Source organism: Opisthocomus hoazin, chromosome 31, assembly GCF_030867145.1.
Source record: "Opisthocomus hoazin isolate bOpiHoa1 chromosome 31, bOpiHoa1.hap1, whole genome shotgun sequence".
NCBI lineage: Eukaryota > Metazoa > Chordata > Aves > Opisthocomiformes > Opisthocomidae > Opisthocomus > Opisthocomus hoazin.
Genome location: NC_134444.1, coordinates 3878640 through 3906470, shown reverse-complemented (window position 1 = coordinate 3906470; position 27831 = coordinate 3878640). Strand labels below are relative to the sequence as shown.

Below are 27831 nucleotides of genomic sequence, written 5' to 3'. Positions count from 1 at the left end.
ATTGCAACCTCACATTTATCCCACCACTTATCCTTCCACAACATAAAGGCAGTGAGGGGCAACACCAATTCTAACAAGGCTCGGGCATCAGCTGGCACTAATATCTGATTTTTGAAAAAGGTGGTAACCAGCGTCATAACTTGCTTGTTATCCAAACCATAGTTCATTATGTTTTTTTGTAACTGACTCACTGTTTTCCAGTCAAAAGGAGCCCATATCCGTTGATTCCCCTGCGTAAACACCGACAATGCTGTTAAACTCTTTGGTAGCATTTGTCCTTCAGTTACAGCATTTTCTATTACCCCCCTTCATTGTTGTCCCATATTAAAATTAGGGTCGCTTATCAGGGGCGTCCCATCTCCACTCCGACCTCCAGTGGCCACACCACCCCTCTCTGTACCGACGGGTCCCTGCAGACCACACCCACCGCGTGCGCAATCAGGCTTTTGAACACCGGATGCCCCCCCTCCTTGCTCTCTCCACTTCACCCCCCTCTTCCATCCCTCACGTTCGTCAACCCCCACCCCCTTACCGTATTTACTGCGTAAATAGTGATCAGCATCAGCTAAGCACATTTCGCCATTTTCCAGCATTACCCTAACCCAGCGCCGTAGCAAATGTTCTGGTGGCGAACTTTCGTTATGCTTCCATTGTTTGACCCCCCTGAAATCACCTCCCCCATCCCGTCTGACTCCCCACATATCTGCTGCTCGACTGCTCGCAAACTGTCCGTTATGGCCTCGTGAGCCTTTCGATACGCCTGTTTAATCGTGGCGTTACGGGATCCTTTACCCAGTCGTTGCATCTCGTCCAGCAGCTTTGTCATTTGATCCTGTTGCTTTCTCAATGCGTCCGTAAGTTCACTTTTATGAATCTTTGGTTATGATAGCGATGTTGGTCCTTTGGGCGAGACAGTATCCATTTGTTGAGAATCGGAGTCCTGAAGCGGCACATTCTCCAGCAGTGGTGGGACTGTAGGTGGAGCTGGTGCCCAGTCTCCCAATTCAATACTCGGTCCTCCCCAGAACTCCTTTTCACTAGGACGAACGGGATAAGCCCAGAGCGCCGTACAGGGGTCTTGGTACTCTCCCACGGGTTGACTGACTGCATAAACAGCTCTCGCGGCGGCTGCAGCCACAGTAGCATCGTCCTTCATATTGGCGATCATATTTTTAACAGTTCAGAAAACAGGGGCTAATTGACGTGCCTCTTTGTTTCCGACCTGCACAAAGTCCCACAAGTCCATCCCAACTCTGTGCCACGCATCTGGATCGAACAGCTGATCCATTGTTGTTATCAGCTTTCGGCGGCGGCACCACAATAACAGTCCCGATATCTCTCCTTCAGTTAACTGAGCGTCGGCTCGATCCGCCAATTCCAACAGGCTTTTCAGCGCAGTGTTTTCCAACACTGATACAGTGGAACCCATACTGCCGATGTTTACACCCCCCCCGGCGTGCCGCGGATCCGCTCCTGCCTTTCTCGGGCAGCCCGGCTTACCTAGCCGGCCGGCAGTCTCCTGCGCACTTCGGCTGCGATAAATCTTCAGGGTCACCACAACGCCAAGTTTCAGCATCTGTGCAGGGACAGGAATGACTCACACACTCTGATACGATGCACAGTTGGTTCCCTTTATTATTCCGCTTGTGTGGTTATATACATTTTCCATATCTGCACACGCGATCATGCTTATTCGGATAGGCTACAGACATAAATCACACGCTGTTCACATGCCCCACATTCCCTTATGATTGGTAACTATACACTAACGCCAATAGCAACAGACTGCCTCCATGTCCTTGAACACTTCTTGTTTTTGCTAACCCACACCATGTGCACTATCAGAACTTTCTCAATGGCTATTCTTAGCCGTCTTTTCCAGCAGCCTGTTCAGTTATGCTGTTTTTCTTAAGCAGCCTAGTCGTGTTAATTCTCAAGCTACATCGACCCCAACACCGGAAGTGTTAGGTGGTTCCAGGTGAACACAGCTTTGTGTAAACAGTCATGTACCCGGACGTTAGTTCCTGGGAACTTTTTATCCCAATCAGGCAGTTACTTGCACGAGAGTCTCTGTTCTACTTTTGTTCAGTCCGTAGCGAAATTACACGCCAGGTCAGCCAACGAGGTTGCTGCTGATGATGAGGTTGCGCTGCCCATGCGCTGGCTGGCAGTACACAACCGCTGGTTATTAACTCCTGTTCATGTACTCGGCTCCTTCAGCACATCCACAAGTCCTGTTTACTTCAGCATTTTTCTCTTCTGTTTGTTACAGCAATCTGCTTTTGTCCTGTTCCTCTACATCTCCCTCGTTTTTACTTAATGAATTTAAAGCAAGCACTAAATTGACATGTGTAAGCATCATTATTGGCATTATGGTCCAATAATAGCCCTGCAATACTAAATATACAGTGCAATACTAAAAATAAACCTAAGAACACAAATGCTAATAAAAGACAAATAGATGTGAAGTGCATACCATAACCTGTATTCATAGTAATCACCTAGGCTAAAATCCATGTATCTAGAACTTAGGACGCATTAACAATATAGGCTAAAATTAATGTACATAAAAGCACAAAGCTGCCAACATCAGCACATCTATTCCTTGTTGCATTAAATGCTTGCAGAGTCCCGATACATCAGAGTCCAAACACAACAGTCTGAAGTCAAAAACCAGATATAATCAATACCTGCAGAACTTACCAAACCGGAAGACACAAAACCTGTTACTTAGTCCAGACAAATCCATGAGATCACAGAAACCAAATCAATCCAACCGATCACAGAAATACAAACACGGTAACATAAAACCACACGTTTATGGTCGCCACCACACACACACACACAGGCACACCAAGTTTTCAGCATAAATCGAAACATTGACTTATGAACAGACAGGAACTTATGATGTTATTCTACATTTAGCAGACAAATTCCTGAGCCTCAGTTTCAAGGAGAGTACTCTCTTTTCAATTCTTGTTTTAGGAAGGGCACTTTCCCTTCTCCCCAGGAATATAGCCCAGTGCTGTGAAGCTTTCACTACGACTAACAGGCAGGCAACAAGAAACAACACTGGAAGAGTGCCTTTAACTTATTAATGGTCCCTGCTCAGAACTTTTTGGTCCAGGGATCAGAGGTTCTCCCCGAGAATTCCTCGGTGCTGGCTGGAGGTGCTGCGATCCCTGGGACCATTGATGTTAAAGAGCAGGATCCTACCTGGGTACCCAAAATCGATTACTAGAAAGCAGCAAAATAATTCACTCTCCAAAACTTAACCCCAGAGCCCTAGAAAGCAGGCACTCTCTACTGTAACTCCAGGTGCACATGGGACAATTCCACCTAAATATGTGTATCGTGTCATTTTTTGCCTTTTATTTTTGTTTTTTTTTTTTTTGGCTTCTTGTAGCCAGCAGCAGGTAAATAGCATCAGGATCACGTCCTGTCAGTTGCTGACAGCAATTCCGACCTTGTGTTATTAAGGACCCTATCATGTCTACCTTTGTGGTTAATGTTTTCCTGGGCGTATGAGACAAAAAGATCCATTCCAGAGTCTTCAACATCTGCACATTAGAAAACCACCGACCTAAAAGAGCATAAGGCTGGAAAACAAAACCTCATAAATTATACACAAATTTGTTGGTAAATTGACATTAATTCTGGAGGTAAAGGCAATTGCAATTTTATCCGAAACCTTTTGTAAGACAGTTTTTGCTTTTGGCATTGATCTTCAGGAAAATAACAAATCTTAGTCCCTTTTAACAAGGTAAATAGAGGGGACAACTCTTCACTCGTGATGCAAATATTTTCACCTTTCAACAGAGTGAAAAACATCGTCTAGAACGGCCATCTGAACCGTGCACAGATAATAAAGTCCAGCTGTTTGTCCACAAGGAATTCTACTGCACTAATTGAATTATACACACTTTTTCCAACCGAGGCCTTGAATGTCAGGAAGATGGTTCTCGCTGCGCTGCTTCTGGGTTGGGCTGGGCTGGGACAGCGCTCTGGGATCGGAGGCTGTTGGGGGGGCCAGGCGGGGCCACTGGTAGCCCGGGGGGGGACCGTGTGCCCAGCCAGGTGTAAGGTTCACTGACCCATCTGGTGTGGTGGTTGCTGGTGCTGTGGGCTGTGCTGTGTCTGAGGGACTGTGCAGTTTTACGCTGGAATTCACCCTGCTTTAATCTCAGGTCGGGTATGCCAATTGCTGTAGAGGGACCCTGTTGTACACTTTCGGGATGCCGGATTTTGCACCCCACTTCCCATTTCTCTGGATTTGAGGTATCATCAGGTTCTGGCGGATTTACCTCCCACATCTCTCGTGTTGAGTTAGGAATTTCATCGTATGTAGGGTGAAATTCAAAAGACTGAGGCTCTGTCCTTGCTTTGGAGATAACAGAGGAGGAGTAGCAGCCGCTTCTAAGATACTTTCTGTGGGCTTAAAAGCATTTAAAGCTGTATGCACTAATTTCAAAGTAATAATTTCCTCAGGGATTTTAAGTTGCAAGACTTTGTTCTTACAAAATTTTCTGTAAAATCTTTTAATGGAGCCTTCTCTCCTTTTCTAGGTGACTGTCCCATCCTCCAGCGAGCCGGAGAGGGGGGGCAGACCCGATTCCTGTTCAGAGACTGTTGGACCCAGCCCCTGCTCACGGCTTTCTTGCGGTGGTACATTTGCAACAAAAGGACTTTTCTGAATGACGCTGGCCACTATTTTCTCTATTAACACATCTTTTAACGCTTCATAAACCAAACGCCAAGTGGTTAATACTCGACTCGAATTCACATCACCTCTTGAAGTATGTTTAAGAGGTAATTATCCTGACACCTTCCAAGTTTAAACACTGAAAACACGCGGTGATTCCGCGGGCACTCCATTACTTCTGAGTCAGGCTAACAACAGCTCGAAAAACAGGAGCTGATAATCGCTCCTCTTTGTTGCCGACCTGCTTGCACAGAGTCCACGATTCTCTGCCAAACATCCAAGTTGAACAACTGATCTGTTTCCCAATTTTCTGCATTCGTTGGTATTGTGGTTATCTCGCTTACAGTTCACACACCACTTTCTTTCCCCCTGGCCAACCGGTCCTTTGACTCCACATTCCTTCCAAAAGTGACCCCTTTTTCCACAATTAAAACAACTTCTGTCCTGGTTTTCCCCTTTCAGTTTTGTGACCAATGGTCGCACCGCCGCCCCAACTGCAGCTGCCATCACTGTAGCCATCCCTCTCCACCGTACCCCCGACCCTCCCCCGGTTCCCAACCCCCAATCACACGTCACGGCGCAAGGTGTGGATGGAAGAGAAAATGGGTTATGCGAGTCAGGGACTGGTGGCTCCGGCAGTGACACTTCCGTCACCTTCTCGTCTGTGCAACGAGTCCTGGGAGTCCCGGGAGACGGCCGCATAGGCGGAGGAAGTGGAGGATACCACGGTACAGGATTCGGGGACATGGGACGATCGGAAGGGGCAGCAGCGGCAGCTCAGTGCACACCTCTCCGCGGCGCGGTGGCGGTGGTGGTGACTCTGGCGGTGGGGATGGAAACCCCTGCGACAGCAGGTCACTCCGTGCGTACTCCTTCTCCTGGACCGCAGCTTCCCCTGCCTCCACGGGCCGCCGACTCTGACCCACTCCTGCTTCCACAGGCCGCGCGAGGATGCTGGGACCTGCAAATGGCAAACTAATCGCCGAGCTGGACCCTTCCTCGGGTGTTAACACAGCGAAAGCAGAGGCAGTGGCTCCCCTCTCAGCTATCATACCTTTTAAAGTCTCATAGTTCAAGTTCAACCTCCACAAAGAGGAGAATTTGCTTGCTTTCTTGGATCCCATCCTAATTTCTTCCCACAGTTTCGTTCCTATATCAGCCCATGTCTGAACTTCAAAGGCAGCATTAACTGAAGGGATTAAGTCCTTTCTCCGTGCCGCAGCAACAGAGACTTCAAGGTAGCCGAGTCATATTGTAGCCCTCTCACAGAGAGGATATGTTGGAGGAGCTTAACCACTGCTGACTCTTCCTTTGTCAGTGTGGACCCCATCTCCTACCCAGCCACCTGCTTGATCAGGGTAGGATTTCCCGGGATTTCTTTTCCCGATTTTTGTGCTAGCGACTCCCAAGTGCCGGGGCAGCACTCACCTTCGGCCGGGTTCCACTCCCTCGGGGTTCGGTCTTCCTGGAAAAATCAGCCGTATATGCTAATGCCGATCTGAGGGTAATTGTTCGGGTGCCATTTGTTGCGGCGTGATCTACGACTCGACCAATATGATCCATAACAGTCAACTTCATTAGCAGAGAATCTGGATTATATAGACAGCACTCGATTATGATTAGTCACTATACATAAACACTCGGTACAGCACTCAGCTGTGATTGGTCACTATGCATAAAACATCTATCAATAAAACACCTGGGTTACATAAGCAGTACTCAACTATGATTGGTCACTATTCATAGAACGACAGTTTACCCGCAGCTGGCCTGAGAAATGTCTGTTTACCCGCAGCCAGCCTGAGAATGGCCTTGAGGCATGTGCTGCTAGAAGCCTGTGCTGTTACAAACCGATCAAGTCCATAACAGAGTGTCTGGGTTGCTCACAATATGTCCCTGTTCTTCCAGAAATCCCACAGTGGTGTTTGATTGTCCTAGTTCACTTCTTCCACGGAAAGTTTTAGGTCTTCACCTCCCCTGTCTCCTGGTTGGACACCTGTGAGTGAGGGCATTTCTTTCTCTTTTAGGTGCTTAAAGAAATTGTGAATGAAGTTCAGAGAGGTGACATGTGGTAGTGTGTGTGCCTCTGACTGCATTCATGCTCCCTAGACTTTGTGCTCCGTGATTTGTGAAAGGTGAGAAAGGACGTCTGCTAGAGGGCAATGCCACTCCTGCTTGCAGAACCCTTTCTGACTGCCAGGTGGAATGCTCAGCGGACGTGCTTCTTTCCTACTGTGTAATAAAAGGGACAGGCCATAACGACAGGGGAGGGTGACACAGCATGCAGGGGTATTTGCAAAGATTTGGAGAAGGCAGGTGAGAGAAGTCTCATTGGGATGGTGGAGGTTGTTCCTGAAGACACACACGGAAATGTCAGGGCTCTGACGGAGGTGTTCAGAGACACGAGTTTTTGATTGCACATCCACAGGCAGAGGACTTTAGCAGGCATAGTGAATCCTTGGCCCGTTCTGCAACTGACAGACACTGGGAAGCACTTCAGCTCTGCATCATCCTGCTCTGCCCGCCTCTGAGGTGCCCCACAGAGTGAGGAATGGACGCAAGGACCTCAGTTCGTGCAAGTACATCCCAGTGCTGCATCCAAGTGATTTCCCTGGGGACGTTACTCTCAACGAGAAGTAACCTAAAGACACTGTCTGTCCCACAGGCCTTCACTGCACTCCCAGAAATAGCTGATGGCATTTGTGCTCGCTTGGGTTCATCTCAGCACAAGCACCTGATGTGCATGATTAAGTCTCCCCTGCACAAGGCAAACGTGGGCCAGGGCTGGGAATGGTGGGTATTAGTGGCAGGCCTGCGATAATTGCCCTGGGGCAGCTCCCCTGGGGTGTCCAGCGCAGGCGGGCACAGACCAGACCCTGCTCTGCTGGTCCTTTCTGTCTCTCCCAGGATCCTGGCTGTGCAAAGAGTTGCAGGTTGGCCGAGGCCGGCAACAAAGGGCCACGCGGTCGCTCTACCACCTCTCCCCACACAGGAGTGGGGAGGAGAGGGGAAAGAAAAAGGCAAAAACTCCTGGATCGGGATAAGGGCAGTTGAACAGAACAGCAAATGAAGCAAACAGTAAAACTACAATACCAATAAGGAGAATATACAGAATAAATGGTGACACGCACAGAGCAACTCTCACTGCCCGGTGCCCTGTGCGCCCCTGAGCGCGACTGCCTTACCGCCCGGCCTGCTGCCCCAACTAGCACCCAGCATGACGGCACACGGTATCGAATACCCTGTTCTGTTTGTCCAGGTTGAGTCAGCCTGTCCAGCTGTGTCCCCTCCTGGCTTCTGGTGAAAATTAACCCTGTCATGGCCAAAACCAGGACAGGCTTTAAACTAAAGGAGGGTAGATTTAGAGTAGACATAAGGAAGTAACAGTTTACCATGAGGGTGGTAAAACTCTGGAATGGGTGTCCCAGAGTGGTAGTGGAGGCCCCATCCATGGAAACCTTGAAGGCTGGCTTGGACAGGACTCTGAGCAACCTGGTCTAGCTGAAGATGTCCCTGCTCACTGCAGGGGAGCTGGGTTAGATGGCATTTAAAGGTCCCTTCCAACCCAAAGAATTCTATGATTCTATGCTCTGATTGGTAGAAGGCTGGTGTCACTTTTTATGCAAGCAAAAATATGAAGAAAACTGGAAAAATTTATTTATTGTCCCTTATTATTTAAATCTTCTCCTCTTAGCTACTCACCTGAAATTTCCCAAATTAGCCATTGAGGCCTGAAGTATTGTGGAAAATGATGCACGGAGTCATGGCTTGTTATGGAGTTCTGCCTGTTAGTGAGCCCTCTGGTGCCAAGTTCCTGAACTGCAGGTACAAGCTCTACAGAAGTGGGAAGAAGACGCAAACACAGAGTTTCTGATGGTGTTGAGGCCCCGCTGAGGGCCAACACTGACAAAGCCATGAAGGGAATGACCAGTCAACTTGTCTGTCCCTGGGGTCTGCTGAAGCAAAACATTGGAGGCGCTGGTTGCAGGTGGCCAAGGCAATGTGCCAGTGGCTCTGATGCCTCGTAAGCCCTTGGTGTTTGTTTGTCACCAAGTCCTGACCCTCAGAGCCTGGTGAAGGATGTCCTTTCTCTCATGTATTGCTACAGGGCTCTACACAGGGTCAGGGTGAGTGTGTGTGGGGCTGTGACTTGGAGGCAGATTTTGTGGCTTTAAACAGAAAGCTGTGATTTTCTGGGGCTTTGGTAATGCCTGTGAATTCCCCACAACCCGTCCAGCTTCTTTCATAGCCTTGCTAACAGTCCTCAATCACCTCAGATGTCCCAGTTCCAGACATGCTTACGTCCTCAGTTTGGATCCATATCCCAGCATATTCACCTGCTGCTGCTGTAAAATCAAAACTTGAATTATTCCACTTAAGCGTGACTGCCCCTTGCTCTTTCAGCTTCTCTTCTGGCCTGTAACACACTCTCTGCTACGCACACCACACTCTCTGCCTGCACTCACACAGGTCTCACAGACCCTTCCCCACTCCAGGAGGTTCAGGCATTCTCCAGGGCCGTGTATGTTTCCAGAATTGCAGGCAAGTGTGGGTAGTGAAGGAGAGGAAGACAGAAAGGTCAGCTCATGGGGCATGAGGAGCACTGTTCAGCCACCTCCAGCAGTGGACATTTCCCATCTCCCAGGCTGAGGCATGACCGCATGATGGAAACTTCCCATGTGACGCCTGCTTTGTGCAGGGTCCTTCAGCCACACTCCCAGGACACAGCTACTCCTCCCTGACCTGCAGACATGAACTTCGTTCCGTTGCTGGGCTCTCATATGGTTGTGAGGTTGTACTAAAGCCCTGAACCTTTCTTCTCGGTAATTTATTTCCACTCTCCCTTGCATCCCTACACATTGCCAATCACTGCCTCATCACTCGCTGAAAACAGAAGCAGCTCTCCAGGCTTTCCACCTCATTCTTCGGTGATGACCATGTTTCTCCATTCACCATGCATGGATCCAAGAAACACCAGTGGGGGAAGCACATCTTGGGGAGGAGAGAACCTCCCTGAGGCACCTCTATGCTCTTTGAGGAGAGAGTGCTTTTGCAAGACTCCAGGAAGAGGGGTGATTTTGCCCACATTTATATTGCAGCTGTTTGGTGTGCAGTGGACAGGGACTGAGATGGAACTGCTACCAGGAATCTGGGACTGCAGATTCACTTTACAGCATATGGCTGGAGTGGGGTTAATTTTCTTCATAGCACCCGGTATTGTGCGATGTTTTGGATTTGTTACCAAACCAGTGCTGATAACACACCCACGGTTTAGCTACTGCTGAACAGAGCTTGCACAGTGTCAAGGGTTTTGCTGTTCCTCACACTTCCCTGCCAGCGAGTAGACTGGGGGTGGGCAAGGACTTAGGAGGGGACATAGCCAGGACAGCTGACCTCAACTGACGAATAGGATATTCCATACCATAGGATGTACAAGACTCATCCATAAACCTGAGGTGAGCAGCCAGTGCTGGAAATAGCTGCTGAGAAAGGCTGGGGGCTGACAAAGACCACCTTCCCAGTTTGTCCATGCCATGGAGAGCACAGGCTCTCATAATCCCCGCATACACCCACACGTCTTTGACCCCTCTCACGAGCCCTGACTCTGCACCACAAACCCTCCGCTGTGAGTGCTCCCCCTGCACGCTCGTGCAGTACAAGTTCTACACTGGTGTTTTTCTCTCCCAGACACTTTCCAGCCCAGCTGAGCTCCTCCCCAGCTCTCCCCATCTCCACTGACCCATCCCCAGCCCAACAGAGCACCCCAGTCATGTTGGCCCCATAGCAGTGCCCAGCACAGGGACCTGCAGAGCTCTGAGCACTCACCCCACAGCCACAGCCCCTCGGATGAGCACAGCAGGTCCTGAGGGACAGAGAGGAGTCTCAGACTCTCCATCAGCCCCAGGGCTGTGAGCAACCATGACATGAGGAGATGGAGGCCAATGTCTCCTGAGTCTGCTGGCCTTGTCTGAAAGAGAAACTTGTTGCCTAATTCTGGCAGCACCTCTGTACCAGTCCCTCTCCCAAGCACAAGACTCCTGTCCTGAGGGTTCCCCAGGCAGCTCCTGCTACACCAGTAAGAGAAAAGCCTGCCCAAACTGGGGCATGCAGAAATAGCTCTGCTCTTGACCAGGGATGTCATCTTGGGCATTGCCCTGAGTTGGCAGTGCTGCCTGCAGGGCAGTGGTTCCTGAAAGGCACAGGGACACTGTCCCAGGCAGATCCCTGTGGATCACCATCATTTTTCTCCCCACTGGGCACCCACATGTGAAGGATCCACACAAGCTCATTCCCTACAACATGTCCCCATGCCCTTCAGTGCAGAACCCCTGTAGAAGCAAAGCACAGCAGCATGCTCATAGGGGCAATTACTTCAGCCTGTTCCTGACCTCAGCTTTGGAAGAAGAGCCTGACATCCAGACACTGGTACTGACAAAATTGTCTTTTATTACAGAGATGTAACATGACAGTCCTGCTGTACCTTTCTGCAAGAGAATCATGCAAAGTCCTCTAGGTCAGACAGGCTGGGTTGTGCCTCTGGGGAAGCTGAGTGGATGCAGACATTCCTGGACAAACAGGACTGTCACAGACAAAATGCTTCGTGCACAGGATGCTAGAGAGATGAATTAGAAATTCACTTCTAAAGAGAGAAGGGCAGCTTATTTCTGCAGAGGAATAAATGACTGAATCATCTTCTTCAGTGCGTCCTTGAGCTCCTGATTCCTCATGCTGTAGATGAGAGGGTTCACAGCTGGAGGTACCACCGAGTACAGAAATGACGCCACCAGATGCAGATATGGGGAGGAAGTGGAGGGGGACTTCAGGTAGGCAAACATGGCAGTGCTGATAAGGAGAGAGACAATGGTCAGGTGAGGAAGACACGTGGAAAAAGGTTTGTGTCGACCCTGCTCAGAGGGGATCCTCAGCACAGCCCTGAAGATCTCCACGTAGGACAGTACAATGAAAATAAAACATCCAAAAGCTAAACAGACACTAAGAAGGACAAGACCAACTTCACTGAGGTAGGAGTCTGAGCAGGAGAGCTTGAGGATCTGAGGGATTTCGCAGAAGAACTGGTTCACAGCATTGCCCTTGCAGAGGGGGAGTGAAAATGTGTTGACAGTGTGCAGGAGAGCATTGAAGAACCCTGTGCCCCAGGCAGCTGCTGCCATGTGGACACAAGCTCTGCTGCCCAGGAGGGTCCCGTAGTGCAGGGGTTTGCAGATGGCAAGGTAGCGATCATAGGCCATGATGGTGAGGAGACAATACTCTGCTGCGAACAAGAAAAGGAAGAAAAACAACTGTACAGCACATCCCAAGTAGGAGATGGCCCTGGTGTCCCACAGGGAATTGGCCATGGATTTGGGGACAGTGGTGGAGATGCAGCCCAAGTCAAGGAGAGAGAGGTTAAGGAGGAAGAAGTACATGGGGGTGTGGAGGTGATGGTCGCAGACTACGGCAATGATGGTGAGACCGTTGCCCAGGAGGGCAGCCAGGTAGATGCCCAGGAAGAGCCAGAAGTGCAAGAGCTGCAGCTCCTCTGTGTCTGTGAATGCCAGGAGAACGAAGTGGGTGATGGAGCTGCTGTTGGACATTCGCTTCCCCTCAGCGTGGAGCACTGTCCAAAAAGAAAGAGACAGTGACAAGTTAGGGTAGAATTCTCTGAGAAAAGTGAAAGTCCTTTCTCCTAGACTTCGCCCACTGCTACACACAACCAACTTTTCCTCTTCAAGGAGACCTGCTTTCAGCTCTGTGGTGGAGCTCTGGTCTGTGCTGGCTGAGTGTGCTGTGAAGAGCAGGGGTGCTGCCTGCTGAGTGCTGAGGAGTCAGCCCTGCTCTGCTGCACTGGGTGCTAAGGAACAGGGATGGCAAAAGGAAGTTGGAAAAGGTTTTCTGCTGCATTCAGGGAGAACAAAGTGAGTCCTACCAACAAAAGGATTGCTGATATGGAAAGGGGAGCTGGTCTATGCATCCGTCTTCTTCTAAGCTGCCCTGGACTTGAACCTTTCTAAGATCGAGGCTGATTACACCCCTCTGTTACCCTGAAAAGCAATCAGACACTGCTAAAAGCAGAAGGATCCACTGCAGACCATGAAATGACTCACATTTTTTCAAAATTTCCATTCCCCACTTCTAGCCAAAGACTCACATGGATCATATTGTCCCCTCAAAGTTGCATGCCGCTTGGATGGACACACCAAGGAGATAGAAAAGGGTCCTAACCATGGCAACTTATTAAAAAAGAGTCAGCTTATTCCTCAGCCTCCAGGACTGCATTGCCCAGAGCTTCACAGGTTTGAGGAAATCTGGCACACCTCACTGCTGTGGGCGCTTCTGCATAGGAGGACTCACAAGGTCTGTGCCTGACTCTGCAGCTGAAACTCCCATTCCCTTAGAGCCTGAAAGCAATTTCAAGAACATCCAATGATAAGAGAGACATGGGGGCACTCAGGAAATCTTCCCCTTACCCAGCTCTGCACACCATCTCCCACCTCCCAGACATCAACAATGCGGGACAGTCTCCCTTGGGCCCTGGTCAGTGGGAAATGGCACAGGGCAGGAGAGATGCCCTTCATCTCTTCTTCTAGTTAGCTAGACTAGGAGGTGACTAACAGCCTAGGCCTTACGGGCTAAGGGCTTTGTTGGGAGGGAGAGGAGACAAGAGGTGTGCTGCTCAGGGAAGGAGTCTGCCCTGCAAGGCATTTCTGGGAGGTTCCAAGGTCTCCCCTGCAACAGCATTTATATCAGCATTTTCCTCCCTCCCTACCCACATCTCCGTTGCCTGGAGATGTCCCTGCTGGGACTTGTTTCTTTGGCACCATGCTGTTGTTCTGCCTGTGCTCACAGACCCCATCCCAGTCCCTGTGGGCACAGCTCTTCCCTGCAACTGTCTGTGTGTGCAGGGCTGAAAGAACAGGTCACATAAACCCTGGTGAAAATGGAAAGGTGATGCTGGTTTTATCTGCAGGCCGGTGGGGGGTAAAGGCACTTGCTGAGGTTCCTCATAAACCTCAGTGTGATGGCTGAAGAGTCTCAGCCCCTGCTCTGACCTGCACAGATGGGTTTCCATTGCCACCAAGCTGAGCCAGAGAAAAGCGGAATCGCAGATTCCAGAAAGCACAGACTCAGGCAGGAATCCCCTGCACTGAACGTACTCCTGAAAAGTCCCTTTGGAAATGACCTGGGCATGAGCTGGCTCTGTGAGCAGCCCTGACCCATGCAGCACCCTCTCCACAGCTGAGGGACCCTGCCCTGCTGGGAGTCAATCCTTCCACCTGCATCTTCTCCTGTGCACCTCTGGCTGCACACCCACCTTCACAGCCCTACAGCCATCCCCAGGAGAAGGCAGCAGTCATGCCCTGTCCCTCTGATGGTGAAGCAGGGAAGCCCTGCTCAGGAGCACATCCTCCTCCTCTACACTGGAGTCACTGCGAGAGTCCTCCTGACAGATCTCAGAGGCTGAAGGGTGTGCTGGCTTTTGGAGATGCCATCAGGAACACAAGCTAAATTGCTCTGCATCCAGTGACTTACTGTGTAGAGGGCTATGAAGACGTCTGCCCCAGTGAGGTCTCAGCTCAAAGACTTCCCACTCCCGTTTGCCTGTAACCTGCCTCTGCTTCGCTCCTTTCCCCTCGGTGCCTGCAGGCAGTGCCCTCAGCCCTGCTGGGCTTTGCAGAGGAACTGCTTCTGGGCAGAGCTGTGTCTTTTTGCAGCATTGCTTGGTTGCCATGATCTCCCTCCATCCCAGAAGCCCAGCCCAGCTCAGCAGCAGAGGACCAGCCCAAGGCATGACTTACTCTGTCCCCTCTGGGCTCTCTCCAGGTGTCCCAGGGGCTCCAGGGGAACCTGATGCAAAATAGCCTGGAGGAATTACTGGTGTTCCCTCCCTCAGCTGCAGAGAGACACTAAGTTTTAGCAGTGTCATTACTCCTATTTGAACAGAAGCTGGGCATGAGAATCACTTTTTTTGTCTCTTATTTATGCAAGACAACATAAAGTTGACAGGGGAGGACCTATTATTTCAAGCTAAGGGGGGGATGACTTTAATGGAGTTAATTTAGGCATTTGATGTTTGGTTTACATTCCTAGGGCTACAAACACATTCAGCTCTCCTTTGTCCATGCCATGTCTCTGCTCTGAAACAAAAACCTTTGCACACATAGAGTCTTGGACCCTTGATACCATCTTTCCTTATGACAAGTATGAGCATGCCGTTCATGTCAGAGACAGAGCTGTGGCACTGACGGAATCAATTGCCAAGCTGTGGTGGCAGAGTTTGGTACAGCTGGCCTTCAAGGACAGCACCCTCCAAGCACAGGGACAGTCCAAATGACAAACCAGTCTAAATCTGTAAGGCAATTCCAGGGAACCACAATGAATACTGACTACATCAACAGTGGTTAAAAGAATAACAGAGACACTGTGTGGCCACTGCAGAATTCAGTAAGAGCAGGCGTAGATAGGTCTGGGATGCTCCATGTCCTCTTTGCCTCAGTCTCCAGCAGCAAGCTCTTCCAGCCTTTTGGGCTCCGAGGCAGGACTCTGAAGGAGAACATCCAGTAGTGACAGGGGGTCAAGTGAGGCATCACTTCAGCAAGTGCAGTCCTCAGCAGTCTACAGAGCAGGAGGGGCAGCACCCCAGGGAACTGAGACAACGCCCCGATGTCACAGTGAGGCCACTGTCCGTCACCGAAAAGTCATGGAGGCTGAAGGGACTCTGAGTGAGAACACTCAAACATTGCAAGCACCTTTCAAAGTGCCCAAGGGACAAATGGCTGTGCCCCAGAGCGTGGGCACTTGGGTCACATTTCTGGGTGTCGGAAAGAGAAGGTGACTGGGTTTACCCAGAGGAAATTCTGCCTGGCCATCCTCTTTGCTTTCTGGTTTGGACTTGGGGGAGTAGCTTTTAACTGGAAGTCATCTAGGCTTTCAACATTATTTCCCACAACGTTCCTGTTTCCAGGATGGGATTTCATGGTCTGTGTGGGTGGATAAGTAGTGGTAAGAAAAATCAGCTGGCTGTTTGGGCATGGGGAGACTTGGCCAATATTTTGTACTTAGCCTGGGGACCTGTAGCTAGTAGGGAACGGCAAGGCTCTATCCTGCAACCTGCCCTGTTCAGCGTATTTTAATGACCCAGAGGAGATGAGAGAGTGCTTTTTCATAGCATTTGTAGAAGACATCACATTGAGGAGTGCAGACACTACACTGGAGGGCAGGCTTGCCATCTCAAGGGACATTGACAGACTGGAGGGAGGAGCCAATAGAAACCTCATGATAGCCATTAAGTCCTGACCTTGAGGTGGACTAAGACCCGGCAATGATTGAGCCCAGGGACTGCTCAGGCTTGTAGAAGCAATGTGGGAAAGGGTCTTGATGTCTCTGAGTTTCTTTAGGTAAACATGAGCCACCGGCAAACAAGGCCCACAGCATCCTGGGCTGTATGAGCAGGAGCACAGCCAGGACACTCAGCACTTTTTACACGGTATCCAAAATATATCTGACCATGCCAGAGAGACCTTGATAAACTGGAACCAGTTCAATGTAGCAGCGCTGAGGCCATCGGCATGGGAGAACTTAGGTAGTGTGGGAAGAAGCTGAGACGGCTGATCTTGTTCAGCCTGGAGAAGTGAAAATCTTGAGGGGCACATACAGCAGCATTGCACAATTCCCAGCAAGATGGAGTTAGGCTCATGTCCATGACATAAGCGCAAGCGGCAATGGGCTGCAACAACAGACACGAAGGCTAGCTATAGGGAGAAACCTTTCTAGCATGAGGATGCTCAAGCACTGGAAGCTTTTCCCCAGGGAACGTGCCCTGCTTCTATCCTGGAATGCAATCAAGATGTGTTTGGATAAAGCGCTGAGTACTCTGGTCTCACCCTGCTTTGAGCAGGAGGTTGGTCGAGACACCTTCTGGGGTCCTTTCCAGCCTGAATGTTGCTGCCCAGAATAGAGAATAACTGTTGAGAAGGAAATTAAAGAGTTTGAGTTCATCGTCATCATCAAGAATAAGAAGCAGTTCCCTTGCAGCACTGTCCTGTTACTGATATTAGTGACACTAGAACTAATTCCAAAACATTCTTGAGAGCATCTTTATTTTGCCGTGGCACCAGAGCTCAGCCTGCTCAGATACTGAAAGACCTGTCTGAAGTCTCTCCAAACTTCATCTCTGCAGGCTTCTGTCATCCACGCTTTTTTAAACCAGGACAGTTTCCCCCATCCCTTCAGCACACTGCCTGCTCTCTGTCTGCAGCTGGGTGAAGTCAGGGCATGCCCTTGCACAGCCTTCCCTACAAAAGTCCCCTCCACCTGCTGTTCCCACTTGTACCACCTCCCATTATGTGTGACTCCATCTGCAGAGCTCCACTGGATGGGCAGTTTTCCTCTTTCTTTCACACCCACTCACTTTCACAACCTCTTTGTATTGTATTCATATCAAATATTGTCTCAGGAAAACCATTTATCCTCCACTGCTTCATCCATTTCACCTTGCAGGTTGAGATATTTCCGCTCTTGGAGCAGACATCAGGCGAAGGTGCTGCAGATATAGAAATGCCTTTTCTTTCTGCATATACATGAGGGTTAAAAGAACAAACCAGAACTTGCGAGGCTAGTTTTACACAGAGACACAGGTTCAACCTGGCAAAGCAGTTTAAATCCATAAGTGCTTATAGCCAATTGACAAAGAGAGGAAAAAATGAATGAAGCTGTATGGTCTGGACTCAGAAAAAGAGTCTTCAGTAAAGAGAAAATCTCACAGCCTATGAATTTTTTCTTTAGTTGGTCTATGAGAAGTTTGGGTTCTCATGTGTTTTGGCTCAAGCTTGCTGCATTTACATTTTCAGCAAGAGGAGAAGTTCCAGTTCCATATTTAAACTCCCTTGCCAAACCTGTGTAGAGAATCAGGGCAGTGGTGTCATACAACAGACAGTGTCAGACAGAAGATGGAAGTCATGTAAACTGAAATGGGTTGGGCTCAAATGGGAATTCAAATCCTGAGCTGATAGGACAACACTGGCTGCAGTTACACATAAGTTATCCGACATGGCTGTGAGTCCAGACCTAGTCGATGGAGTTTAACACATCGATGAAGAGGACAGGATGTCAGGAGATAGGGAGAAGAGAGCATGCTTCCGTTTCCCAAATCCCATGACAGTGCCTTAACCATCCTTCTCTTGGCCTCTGGTGTCCCATTCCTTGAGATGCAAGCCTCGTGGGTATTCTGCTGGTAGTGCATCAACAATCCTTCCGGTATTTCTATGATTTCCCTAAGAGTTGCAGTATCTACTTGTTGGAGTGGGAACTCGGAAACGGTAAAAACGATACCATCCCGATGTGAGTAAGATCGTTCTTCTTTATTAGTCATCTAAACAGGGTTTATATAGCGAAGCAATAACAGCATCTGATTGGTTAGTTATCTTAACCATATATAGTCAAAATAGCTACAGCTTGCTGTCATTGGTGCAGAGCTGCATCTCGATGCGGAAGCGACGATAAGGCAGGAAGCAGCGACGTGGCCGGAATCGGCTAAGGCAGGAAGCAACAACGTGGTAGTTCCCTTGCCCAGCGTTCCGTGTTCACCACTCTACTTCTGTAGCAGTGTTCCGTGTTCAATACTTTCAAGGTCTATCTCCGTTACCAAGCCTGGGTTGCTCAACAGCACCAAACTATATCCCCTCTCGTCCAGCCAGGACTCCACAATTCCCCCTTTTTGGTTTTTTTTTTGAGCAAGCCAGGTATAGTTGATGAGGTTGTTGATGATGATGAGAGCTGACATAATGTTGGTCTTCAGCTTGCTACCACTTTTTCAGAGGGTCACACAAACTATAATACTAACAGATATAAGAACACAAATGCTAATTGAAGACATAGAGATGTGAAGTGCATACCATAACGTGCTGGATATAAAGAAAGATCAAATTAACTTGAGAATGATACGTACTGATGGTAAATCTGTTACCTAGCATATGGGTGTAGATTGATTTACTTGTATTCACTTTTCTTGCTGGATTTACTTGTATCCAATTTTCTTCCTGTGTGGATGGTGGGACTAAAGTACCGCTTGACCACAACGTATCATTATTGTCAATGGGAGGGGATGCATCTCATCGCGTTAGGCCTCGAAATAGCGGTGTATCAATACTATGAGCTCAGTAAATTTGCACTTCGGTTATAGGTATACTTATCACATATACAAACATCCATAACAGTTAGTATTGGCTATCCATATTAATCACCTAGGTTAAGATCAATGTATCTAGAACTATGACTCATTAACTATATAGGCTAAAATTAATGTACATAAAAGCACAAAGCTGCCAACATCACCACATCTACTCCCTGCTGCATCAAATTCTTCCGAAGTCTTGATAAATCAGAGTCCAAATACAACTGTCTAAAGTCAAAAACCAGATACCTGCAGACCTAACCAAACCAGAAGACACAAAACAGTTACTTAGTCCAGACAAATCCGTGAGATCACAGAAACCAAATGAATTCATCAGATCACAGAAATACAAACACGGTAACATAAAACCACACGTTCATGGTCGCGACCACACACACACACATGCACACCAAGTTTTCAGCACAAATCCAAATATTGCAAAGACAGGACTTACAGTTCAACATTTAACAGACAAATTCCCAAGCTTCAGTTTCAGGAAGAGCACTCTCTTTTCAATTCTGAATTAGAAAGGATGCTTTCCCTTCTCGTCAGGGATATAGCTCGATGCTGTGAAGCTTTTACTATGACTAACAAATAGGCAACAGAAACAATACTGGAAGAATGCCTTTGCCTTATTAATGGTTCGTGCTCAGAACTTTTTGGTCCAGTGATCAGAGGTTCTCCCCGAGAATCCCTCGGTACCGCTGGAGGTCCTGCAATCCCTTGGACCATTGATGTTCAAGAGCAGCGTCCTACCTGGGTACCCAAAATCTATTACTAGAAAGCAGTAAAATAATTAACTTTCTAAAACTTAATGTTGGAGTTCTAGAAAGCAGGCATTCTTCACTGCAGTACTGAACGCACAGGGAATAGTTCTACTCAAATGTGTGTACCGAAAAGACACTCCTATTAGATATTTATGCCATGCTAACATACGTAATCATTACATTTCTGCAAAGTACTTGTCATTCTCCATTTCTCCCCCCACCTTTTTTATTTTTTTTTGTATATATATATATATATATGTCTTTTGTACATGCATATTGGCACCTCTGGGCAGTTGTCGGGAGCCCTCAGGTGAAGGTTCATACTTTTCCTCACGGTGTCTGCTAGTTGACCTTTGCTCTTGTGCAGACGCAGTTCTAAAATCACGTATACCATGTCCTCCAAGATTGCTTCGTTATACAAAAGCTGTTGTGGGAAATAATTGCCAAATATGCAAGGAATGTATTAATTGGTGTGGATGGTGCACCCACTGCAGTCATCAGAGTACTTGCGTTTGCTGCAATTTTTTCAGTGTTCCCTGTGTAATGGGATCATCCAGAGTGGATCTCTTCTGCTTCCATGTCAGAGGTTGCTCCCTGAGAGTGAGCGTGGTCACCTCTGACATCAGATTCTGCGTTACTTTCTTTCAGCTCATGATATGGCTTCACATATTTTGCCGGTAACCTTGGAGGGCCTGTTGAAAGAAGAACACACGCATAGCCTCTTCCCCACGTTGTTAGTTCTACAGGACCTGTCCATTGTGATTCCCCAAATTCTTTATACCATACCTTTGGTCGAACCACAAATGGAGGGACCATCCCGAATTGACGGTCAGCTGCTGTTGTAAATAATTGATCATCAGAACAATTTTAAAAATTAAGTACATATAATGCTTTGTCTAACTGTTCCTGTGGGGTAACACTGCCCATGGGATTCCCCCTTTTTTTCTTTATTTAGCATAGCTCTGAGGGTCCCGTGGACGCTTTTGACAATGGCTTGTGCAGTAGAAGAATGTGGTATACCTGTAGCATGTTGTATACTGCAGTCCTGTAACTCATCAGCTCGTAAACCACGAGGGTTCACTCCTGCACACAATGGTGCGGGTGTAATACATTGACAGTCAGGGCATGCATGAACATGTGTTGTGGCTTGCCCCTGGGGCAAAGCAAATTGTTTATGCAAGGAAGAGGCATTTTGATGAAAGAAGTCATGAGATAATCGGGCTTGTTTGAAACTGTGTGGCAGTACTACTGCCATTGTCAATTTATCTGCTACAGCCTTTCCTTCAGTTATTGGTCCTGGTAGAGTAGTATGTGACCATATATGCATTATAAAATATACATGTACACGATTTTCTAATTTCAATAGCAAGGAAAAGAAATTGTTTGTTATTGACTTCTCTTATCATTGCATCTGCAATGCGTTGAACAATACTCACAACATATGCAGAATCTGTGACAACATTGAGTGGTTCAGTCGAAAACAATTCAAAGACGTGCAAGGCCGCTGATAGCTTAACAATTTGTGTGGATCCTTCAACGACTAAAATAAATGATTACTAATCGGATGAATTTGTTTGTTTCCGAAACACTGTTCGTGCTCCTTTAATAGGAACAGAAACACATCGGTGATTTGGCTGCAATGAAATTTGAGAGAGGGAATGTAGCAGCTTATGTTGTGGAAGGGTATAACGTATGTTATTTAAATAATCAGCTAGAGCGGCTTGCAGAGATAAGGATTCACTGTATAATACCACAAAGTCATCTTTAACCATCAGCAGGCAAATAGTATCAACTTGCTGACAGTGATTCCAACCTTGTGCTGTTAAGGACACTATGATGTGTACCTTTGAGGTCAATGTTTTCATGGGCGTATGAGACAAAAAGATCCATTCCAGAGTCTTCAACTCCTGCGTGTTAACACACCACTGATCGAAAAGAGGATAAGGCTGTAAAACAAAACCTTCATAAATTATATACAAATTTGTTGGCAATTGGACATTAATTCTGGAGGTAAAGGTAATTGCAATTTTATCTGAAATCTTTTGTAAAACAGTTTTTGCTTTTGTCATTGATCTTCAGGAAAATAATAAATCTGAGTCCCTTTTAACAAAGTAAATAGAGGGGACAAATCTTCAGCTGTAAAGTCAATATTTTCACCTTTCAGCAGAGTAAATAACGTCATGCAGGTAGACCATCTGAACCTTGGAAAGATAATAAAGTCCAGTTGTTTGTTCACAAGGAATTCTACTGCAGTAATTGAATTGTATACATTTTTTGTAACCAAGTCCTTGAATGTCAGAAAGATGGTTCTCCCCGTGCTGCTTCTGGGCTGGCCGGGACGGGCTGGCGCGCTGGGATCGCGCGAAGGGGGGTGGGGGGAAAAAGTGTGGGGGTGGGGGGGGAACCGTGCCGCCGGTTGCCCAGGGGGAGCCATGTGCCCCACCAGGTGTAAGGTTCGCTGACCCGTCCGATGCGGTGACTGCTGGCGCAGAGGCTGTACAGTGTCTGAGGGACTGTGCAGTTTTATGTTGGAATTCACCTCGTTTTGACCTCAGGTCGGGTACGCCAATTGCTGTCAAGAGACCCTGTCGTACACTTTCAAGATGCCGGATTTTTACACCCCACTTCCCATTTCTCTGCATTCAAAGGATCGTCAGGTTCTGGCAGATTTACTTCCCTCATTTCTCGTGTTCGGTAGGAATTTCGTAGTATATAGGGTTAAATTTCAACAGACTGCTGCTCTGTCCTTGCTTTTGAGATAAGGACAGAGGAGTAGCAGCTGCTTGTAAGATAGTCTCTCTAAGTTTTAGAGCATTTAAAGCTGTATGCACTGATTTCCAAGTAATGATTTTCTCAGGGATTTTAATCTGCAAGACTTTGTTCTTTCAAAGTTCACTGTAAAAAAATTCTTTAATGGAGCCTTTGCTCCTTTTCTCAGTAACTGTCCCATTCCCCAGCGAGCTGGGGGGGGGAAACAGACCTGATTCCTGCTCAGGGTCTGTTGGACCCAGCCCCTGCTCACAGCTTTCTTCAGGTGGTACATTTGCAACAAAAGGACTCTTCTGAACGACAGTGGCCACCTTTTCTTCTGCTTTTATTTCATAGTAAGGGTCCAGATGTCGCATCGCCTCATCTACCGCCCATTGTATCCACGCTGATCCCCACAACAAGAACTGAGTAGGAGTTAGCAACAGTTGCATTAAATTCCGACAGTCATACATGCACATCAAGTCAGCAGAAAAAATCCAGGTAACGATTTGTCGAGTGGCCTCAGCCTTCACCCCATATTGCGTTATGGTGCTACGGGCTTGTTGCAAAATCTTCCAGTCATGTGATTCCCATTTGCTTTGTCCATTAACCTGTACCACAGGACAGGCTAAGGCTTGGGTACCTCCCATAGTGGTGGCAACGTTCCACTGCTAAACATTTCGGAGAGGAAGCGCATTTTCCCGATGGGGGGGGTTTGGCAATGATTGACATATGCTGGAACTGCAAACTCATGTCTTGCAGACGCTGCAAAACTGACTGCAAAAGATCGCACGCTGTTTTTCCTTACAATTCGCTCTGGCCGCCATCAGAGGGCGTCGGGAGTGGACACACCTTGCTGGAGGGTGGCACTGGTGGATAGAGAGGAGGGGCTGATGTTGCAGGCCGCGCCCCAGGAGGGGCCGATATCGTAAGCCACGCCCCTTCTCCCTCCCCCTCTGGGGGTGGTACGAGCCGCTCCTCCCCTCTTCCGGAAGACAGTCGCACTTCCACGCCTGACTGCTCCCCTCTCCCCGCATCCGGCTCGCATTTTGACGTGATCTCTCTAGTGGCAACTTCCGGTGGGCCACCCCCCTATGTGCCCAGACCGGAACCGCGCTCCGCACTCGCCCGAATCTCGGCAATTGGGTTACAAGTGATCCCAGTCATCCCTCTAACAGCAGGTAGCCTGAAAACCCGTGATAATGTCCCAGGCTTAGGCACATGACCTTTCCCAGGCTGCGGAGCTAGCATCTGAGCTGCAGAACACACCACCTCTCCTTCAGCTTTCATGGCTTTTAAGACCTGTAATACTGTTCACCAGAGCTCGCGGATGGCTTTTATCTCCTTTTCCTCCTTTTCCTCCCCTGTTATTGTCCTTTCCCACATTGTCTCTCCTAACTCTTGCCATTCCGAGACGGAAAACAGTAGCGGGGTATCCGCAAAGTGACCCCACGGCCGCCCCAGTTTAATCAGCTTCATGAGCTGCTTTGCTGTTGCGTCTGTTCCTCTCTTAGAGAGAATACCGATGAGCAACGTAGCCGCAGCATCCACCTCCACGCCTGCAATCACGGCCTCCACGTTAAAATTTAGCTGCACGAGGCAGCCCCAGTGTGGCTCGAAAATTCCTGGGAGTTGGCCGTCCGTGTCTGCCCTGCGCGTTCGCACCCAGGCAGGACCCTCCCAGCCATTGTTCCCACGCCCCCTCTCTAGCTGCTCACCGCAGACTGAGGGACTCCTGCAGGGAAACCGTCCATCCTCTGCTACCAAATGTTGGTGTGGGTTACGGATCTGTTGTAACGATGTGACCCCAATATGATTATGATCGTTCACCTTTATTAGTCAGCAAAAACGAGGTTTATATAGCAAAACTATTACAGCATCTGATTGGTCAAACCCCCAATCCATATATAGGCAAAACTACTGCAACTCGTTGTGATTGGTGCAGAGCTACATCTCAATGTGAAAACAGTGCTGTGGCAGGAAACAACAGCGTGGCAGGAAGGAAGTGACAGTGTGGCAGGAAATGGCGACGTTCCCCCTGCTCCAGTGTCCCGAGCTCGTCGCTCTACCTTCCCAGCAGGGTTCCATGTCAGCCGCTCCCAAGGCTCACCTCTGGATTGGAACCTGTGTTGCTCTACGCACCAAGCTATGTGCCTTCTCGTCCAGTCAGGACTCTACAGGTGTCCTGGTGGTTGACAGGTTAACCATGAGCCAGCAGTGTGCCCTGGTTGCCAAAGGCCAATGGCATCCTGGGATGCCTGAGGAGGAGTGTGGCCAGCAGGTCGAGGGAGGTTCTCCTTCCCCTCTACACTGCCCTAGGGAGGCACCATCTGGAGTACTGCGTCCAGTTCTGTGCTCCCCACTTCAAGAAATATGAGGAGCTAATGGAGAGTGTCCAGCAGAGGGCTACGAGGATGGTGAGGGGACTGGATCATCTCTCCTACGAGGAAAGGCTGAGGGAGCTGGGCTTGTTCAGCCTGAAGAAGAGAAGGCTGTGAGGGGACCTAATAAATGCTTATAAATATCTGATGGGTGGGTGTCAGGAAGATGGGGCCAAACTCATTTCAGTAGTGCCCAGTGACAGGACAAGGTGCAATGGGCACAAACTAAAGCACAGGAAGTTCCGTCTGAACATGAGGAAGAACTTCTTCCCTCTGAGGGTGACGGAGCACTGGACAGGCTGCCCAGGGAGGTTGTGGAGTCTCCTTCTCTGGAGATATTCAAGACCCGCCTGGACAAGATCCTCTGCAGCCTGCTGTAGGTGACCCTGCTTCGGCAGGGGAAGTTGAACTAGATGACCCACAGAGGTCCCTTCCAATCCCGAATATTCTGTGATTCTGTAATTCTGTGATTCTATGAAAACACTGGCACACAAGTAGAGACCCTGCTGTGGTGTCCTTCATGTACATGCACTGCCTGCATCTACATCATAGACATGGGATGGACCTTGTCTCACTGCAGTGGTGGCATTCGGTCACTTGCTCACACACACCAAACCTGTCTGAGATGCCCTGGGGTGTCGGTTCTGTACCAGCTTGGCATGTGGATAGCTGTCCTGTAGGTCCTGTGCTGTCCAGCCAGGTTTACGCTCTGGTGTACTGGGCAGATTTGACATCTGTGGTAGCTCTGCAGGCCTCTATTTGGCCATTAAGCTGAGCAGGTGCCCTGGACGAGGTTACACAATGTAGGGATGTCCATGGGAAGATACAAGTGACACTTGGTGGAGTCATAGGAAAGTTATGGAGAAGAGAAGGACAGACGGAGCTGCCTCTGTGGAACATGGCTCCATTTGGTCAGAGGAATACCTCTATCGGCTGCCCTAAGCATACTGAAAAGGGAAAGGTTTGGTTCTCCTAAATGGAACCATTTTCTATCATTTCATCTGTCCAACGGGATTCCCCACCAGTGTCCGAGTCAATGTGCCCAGATGCTGCCCTGGCTTCCACAACTGCTCCATTAGAGTTTGCAGGTCACTTCTGGCCGCTGTCTCCATTATTAACATGGCAGTTTATTTAAGGAGCTGACACCTCTTTAGTGCAGCTGAGCTGAGGAAAGAGGAATCCCAGCTCCTGGGGGTCTGTGGGTGCACCAGAGAAGCTGAATGCCCCTGAGGCCTCAGGAATCCTGAGGAGAGCTGAGATGCCTCCATTGAGGTTGCTCCATCCCTGTCCTGCCCAGCTGGAAAGGATCCCCTGCCTGTCCCTGCCTACATGTCCTGCCTGACCCTGGGACAGGCATGGGGGTTTGCAGAGGGGAACATGGACACCTCCTGTAGTTCCACACACCCTGGCAGAGCAATCCCCACTGCAGCCATCAGCCTGTGCAGTGTTCAGAGAGGGACAGTCAGTGATTATTTCAGCCTGCTTCCAATTGTGTTCCTTCTTTTGCTCTGCTTGTCAGTACAGCTTTTGATTCAGCTGTTAGCATCTTCCTTCTTCTCACTTTGCACTTCAAATTCTCTCTTCACCCTTCAGGAGAGGGGAGTGAGCAAGTGGTGGGTGGGGGCTTAGTGGCTGCATTATGGACTTTTTTCTATTCTCAGTAAAACCATTAGCAGTAAAATGCTCTAAAATCTCTTCTCCTTTTTGGTTATGAGAAATTTAATTTCTTTAAATTTATTCTTGTAATTCATTCTTAGTTGGCAAGACAGCTATAACTTTACAGTCTTTAGGTTCTGGCACAAAGTTTCTAGAGAGTGCTTTTCCTCCCGTGGCTGACTCTTTGTTACCATTTTAAGACAACATCTCTCAGACAACACTACCCTAATTCTTTTCTGCTCTCTGTCTTTCATCCTTGTTTCAGTGTGTGTCTGTGTGAGGAGCTTATTTTTTTACCAAAATAATGTCATAGAACTGATCCCTAAGTGGTCCAAGCACAAAGCAGGCCAAAGTTTTGTGTGATGAACACTGATACAACACCATTATGTCTTTTTGGATCTCTGAACACCTAATCTTTCAGCAGAATAGTCAAACATATACAGGAATAGCTTTGCTGTAGGTCCTGTGCTGTCCCTGCAAGCCTTGGCATCTCAGGTAGTTCGATGAGCCTGCACTTGAAAAATAAGTGAGAAGAGACCCTGAATTCTATGAGGTGATGTGGGAATGAACATGAACGGCCTGCCAATGTAGTCAGTGGAAACGCCATACATACAACTGGTGGAGGAGAGAGAGAGCCCTAGCACTCTCTATGGCACAGGACTGCAGTTGTTCAGAGGAATAACTCTATAGGCTGCCCTGGACATAATGAGTGGGGACAGATTCAGTTGCATTGAATTTGGGCATCCGCTGTCATTTCAGTTGGCCAAATAAAATACCCAACAGTCTCCAAGAGGATGCCCCAAGATGCTGCCCTGTCTCTGTGAACTGCTCCTTTTGACTTTGCAGATGCCTGCACAGATCTTCACCCACCGCTGACACCTCAGATGTGTCCAGGCGTTTTGTCTAAACAGCCCACTCCTTCCCTTCATCTCCATTAACCAGCGTGGGAGCTGAGACAAGGAGCTCTCATGCTGGAGCCTATTTTATGCACACTTAACTGGCACAAGAACATCCCCACTCCTGTGAGCTTGTGGTCTGCATTAGAGGGACCTGAATCCCTTTCCGGTATTTTTAGAAAATGATAAGGTCTCGCCTCAGCCTCCTCTTCTCCATATTAAAAAAAATCCCAGTTCCCTCAGCCACTCCTCATAAGACCTATTCTCTATACCCTTCACCAGTCTCGTTGCCCTTCTCTGGACATGCTCTAGCACCTCCATGTTCTTCTTGTAGTGAGGGGCCCAAAACAGAACACAGCACTTGAGGGGTGAGGTGCAATATTTCCACATAACCCCAACAAGACACACCCCACTATTTAGCTTCTGCAACCTCCCCCTGTACCTGAACCTTTCCCAGTCTCAGCTATGTCCCATGTGGGGCTTTACAGACTGCCCTTCTCTGTGGTCTGAT

At 48.5% G+C, this 27831-nt stretch overlaps 1 protein-coding gene across 1 annotated transcript; it reads right to left on the bottom strand.

The window, feature by feature from the left end:
- Window positions 1-7198: 7198 nt before the first annotated feature.
- On the bottom strand, window positions 7199-12297 carry LOC142365071 (olfactory receptor 14A16-like). The gene is made up of 2 exons (XM_075445515.1): window positions 11387-12297; window positions 7199-7229 (listed from the first exon to the last, which is right to left on the bottom strand). The coding sequence occupies exons 1-2, from the start codon at window positions 12295-12297 to the stop codon at window positions 7199-7201; spliced, it is 942 nt and encodes a 313-aa protein (XP_075301630.1).
- Window positions 12298-27831: the final 15534 nt, after the last annotated feature.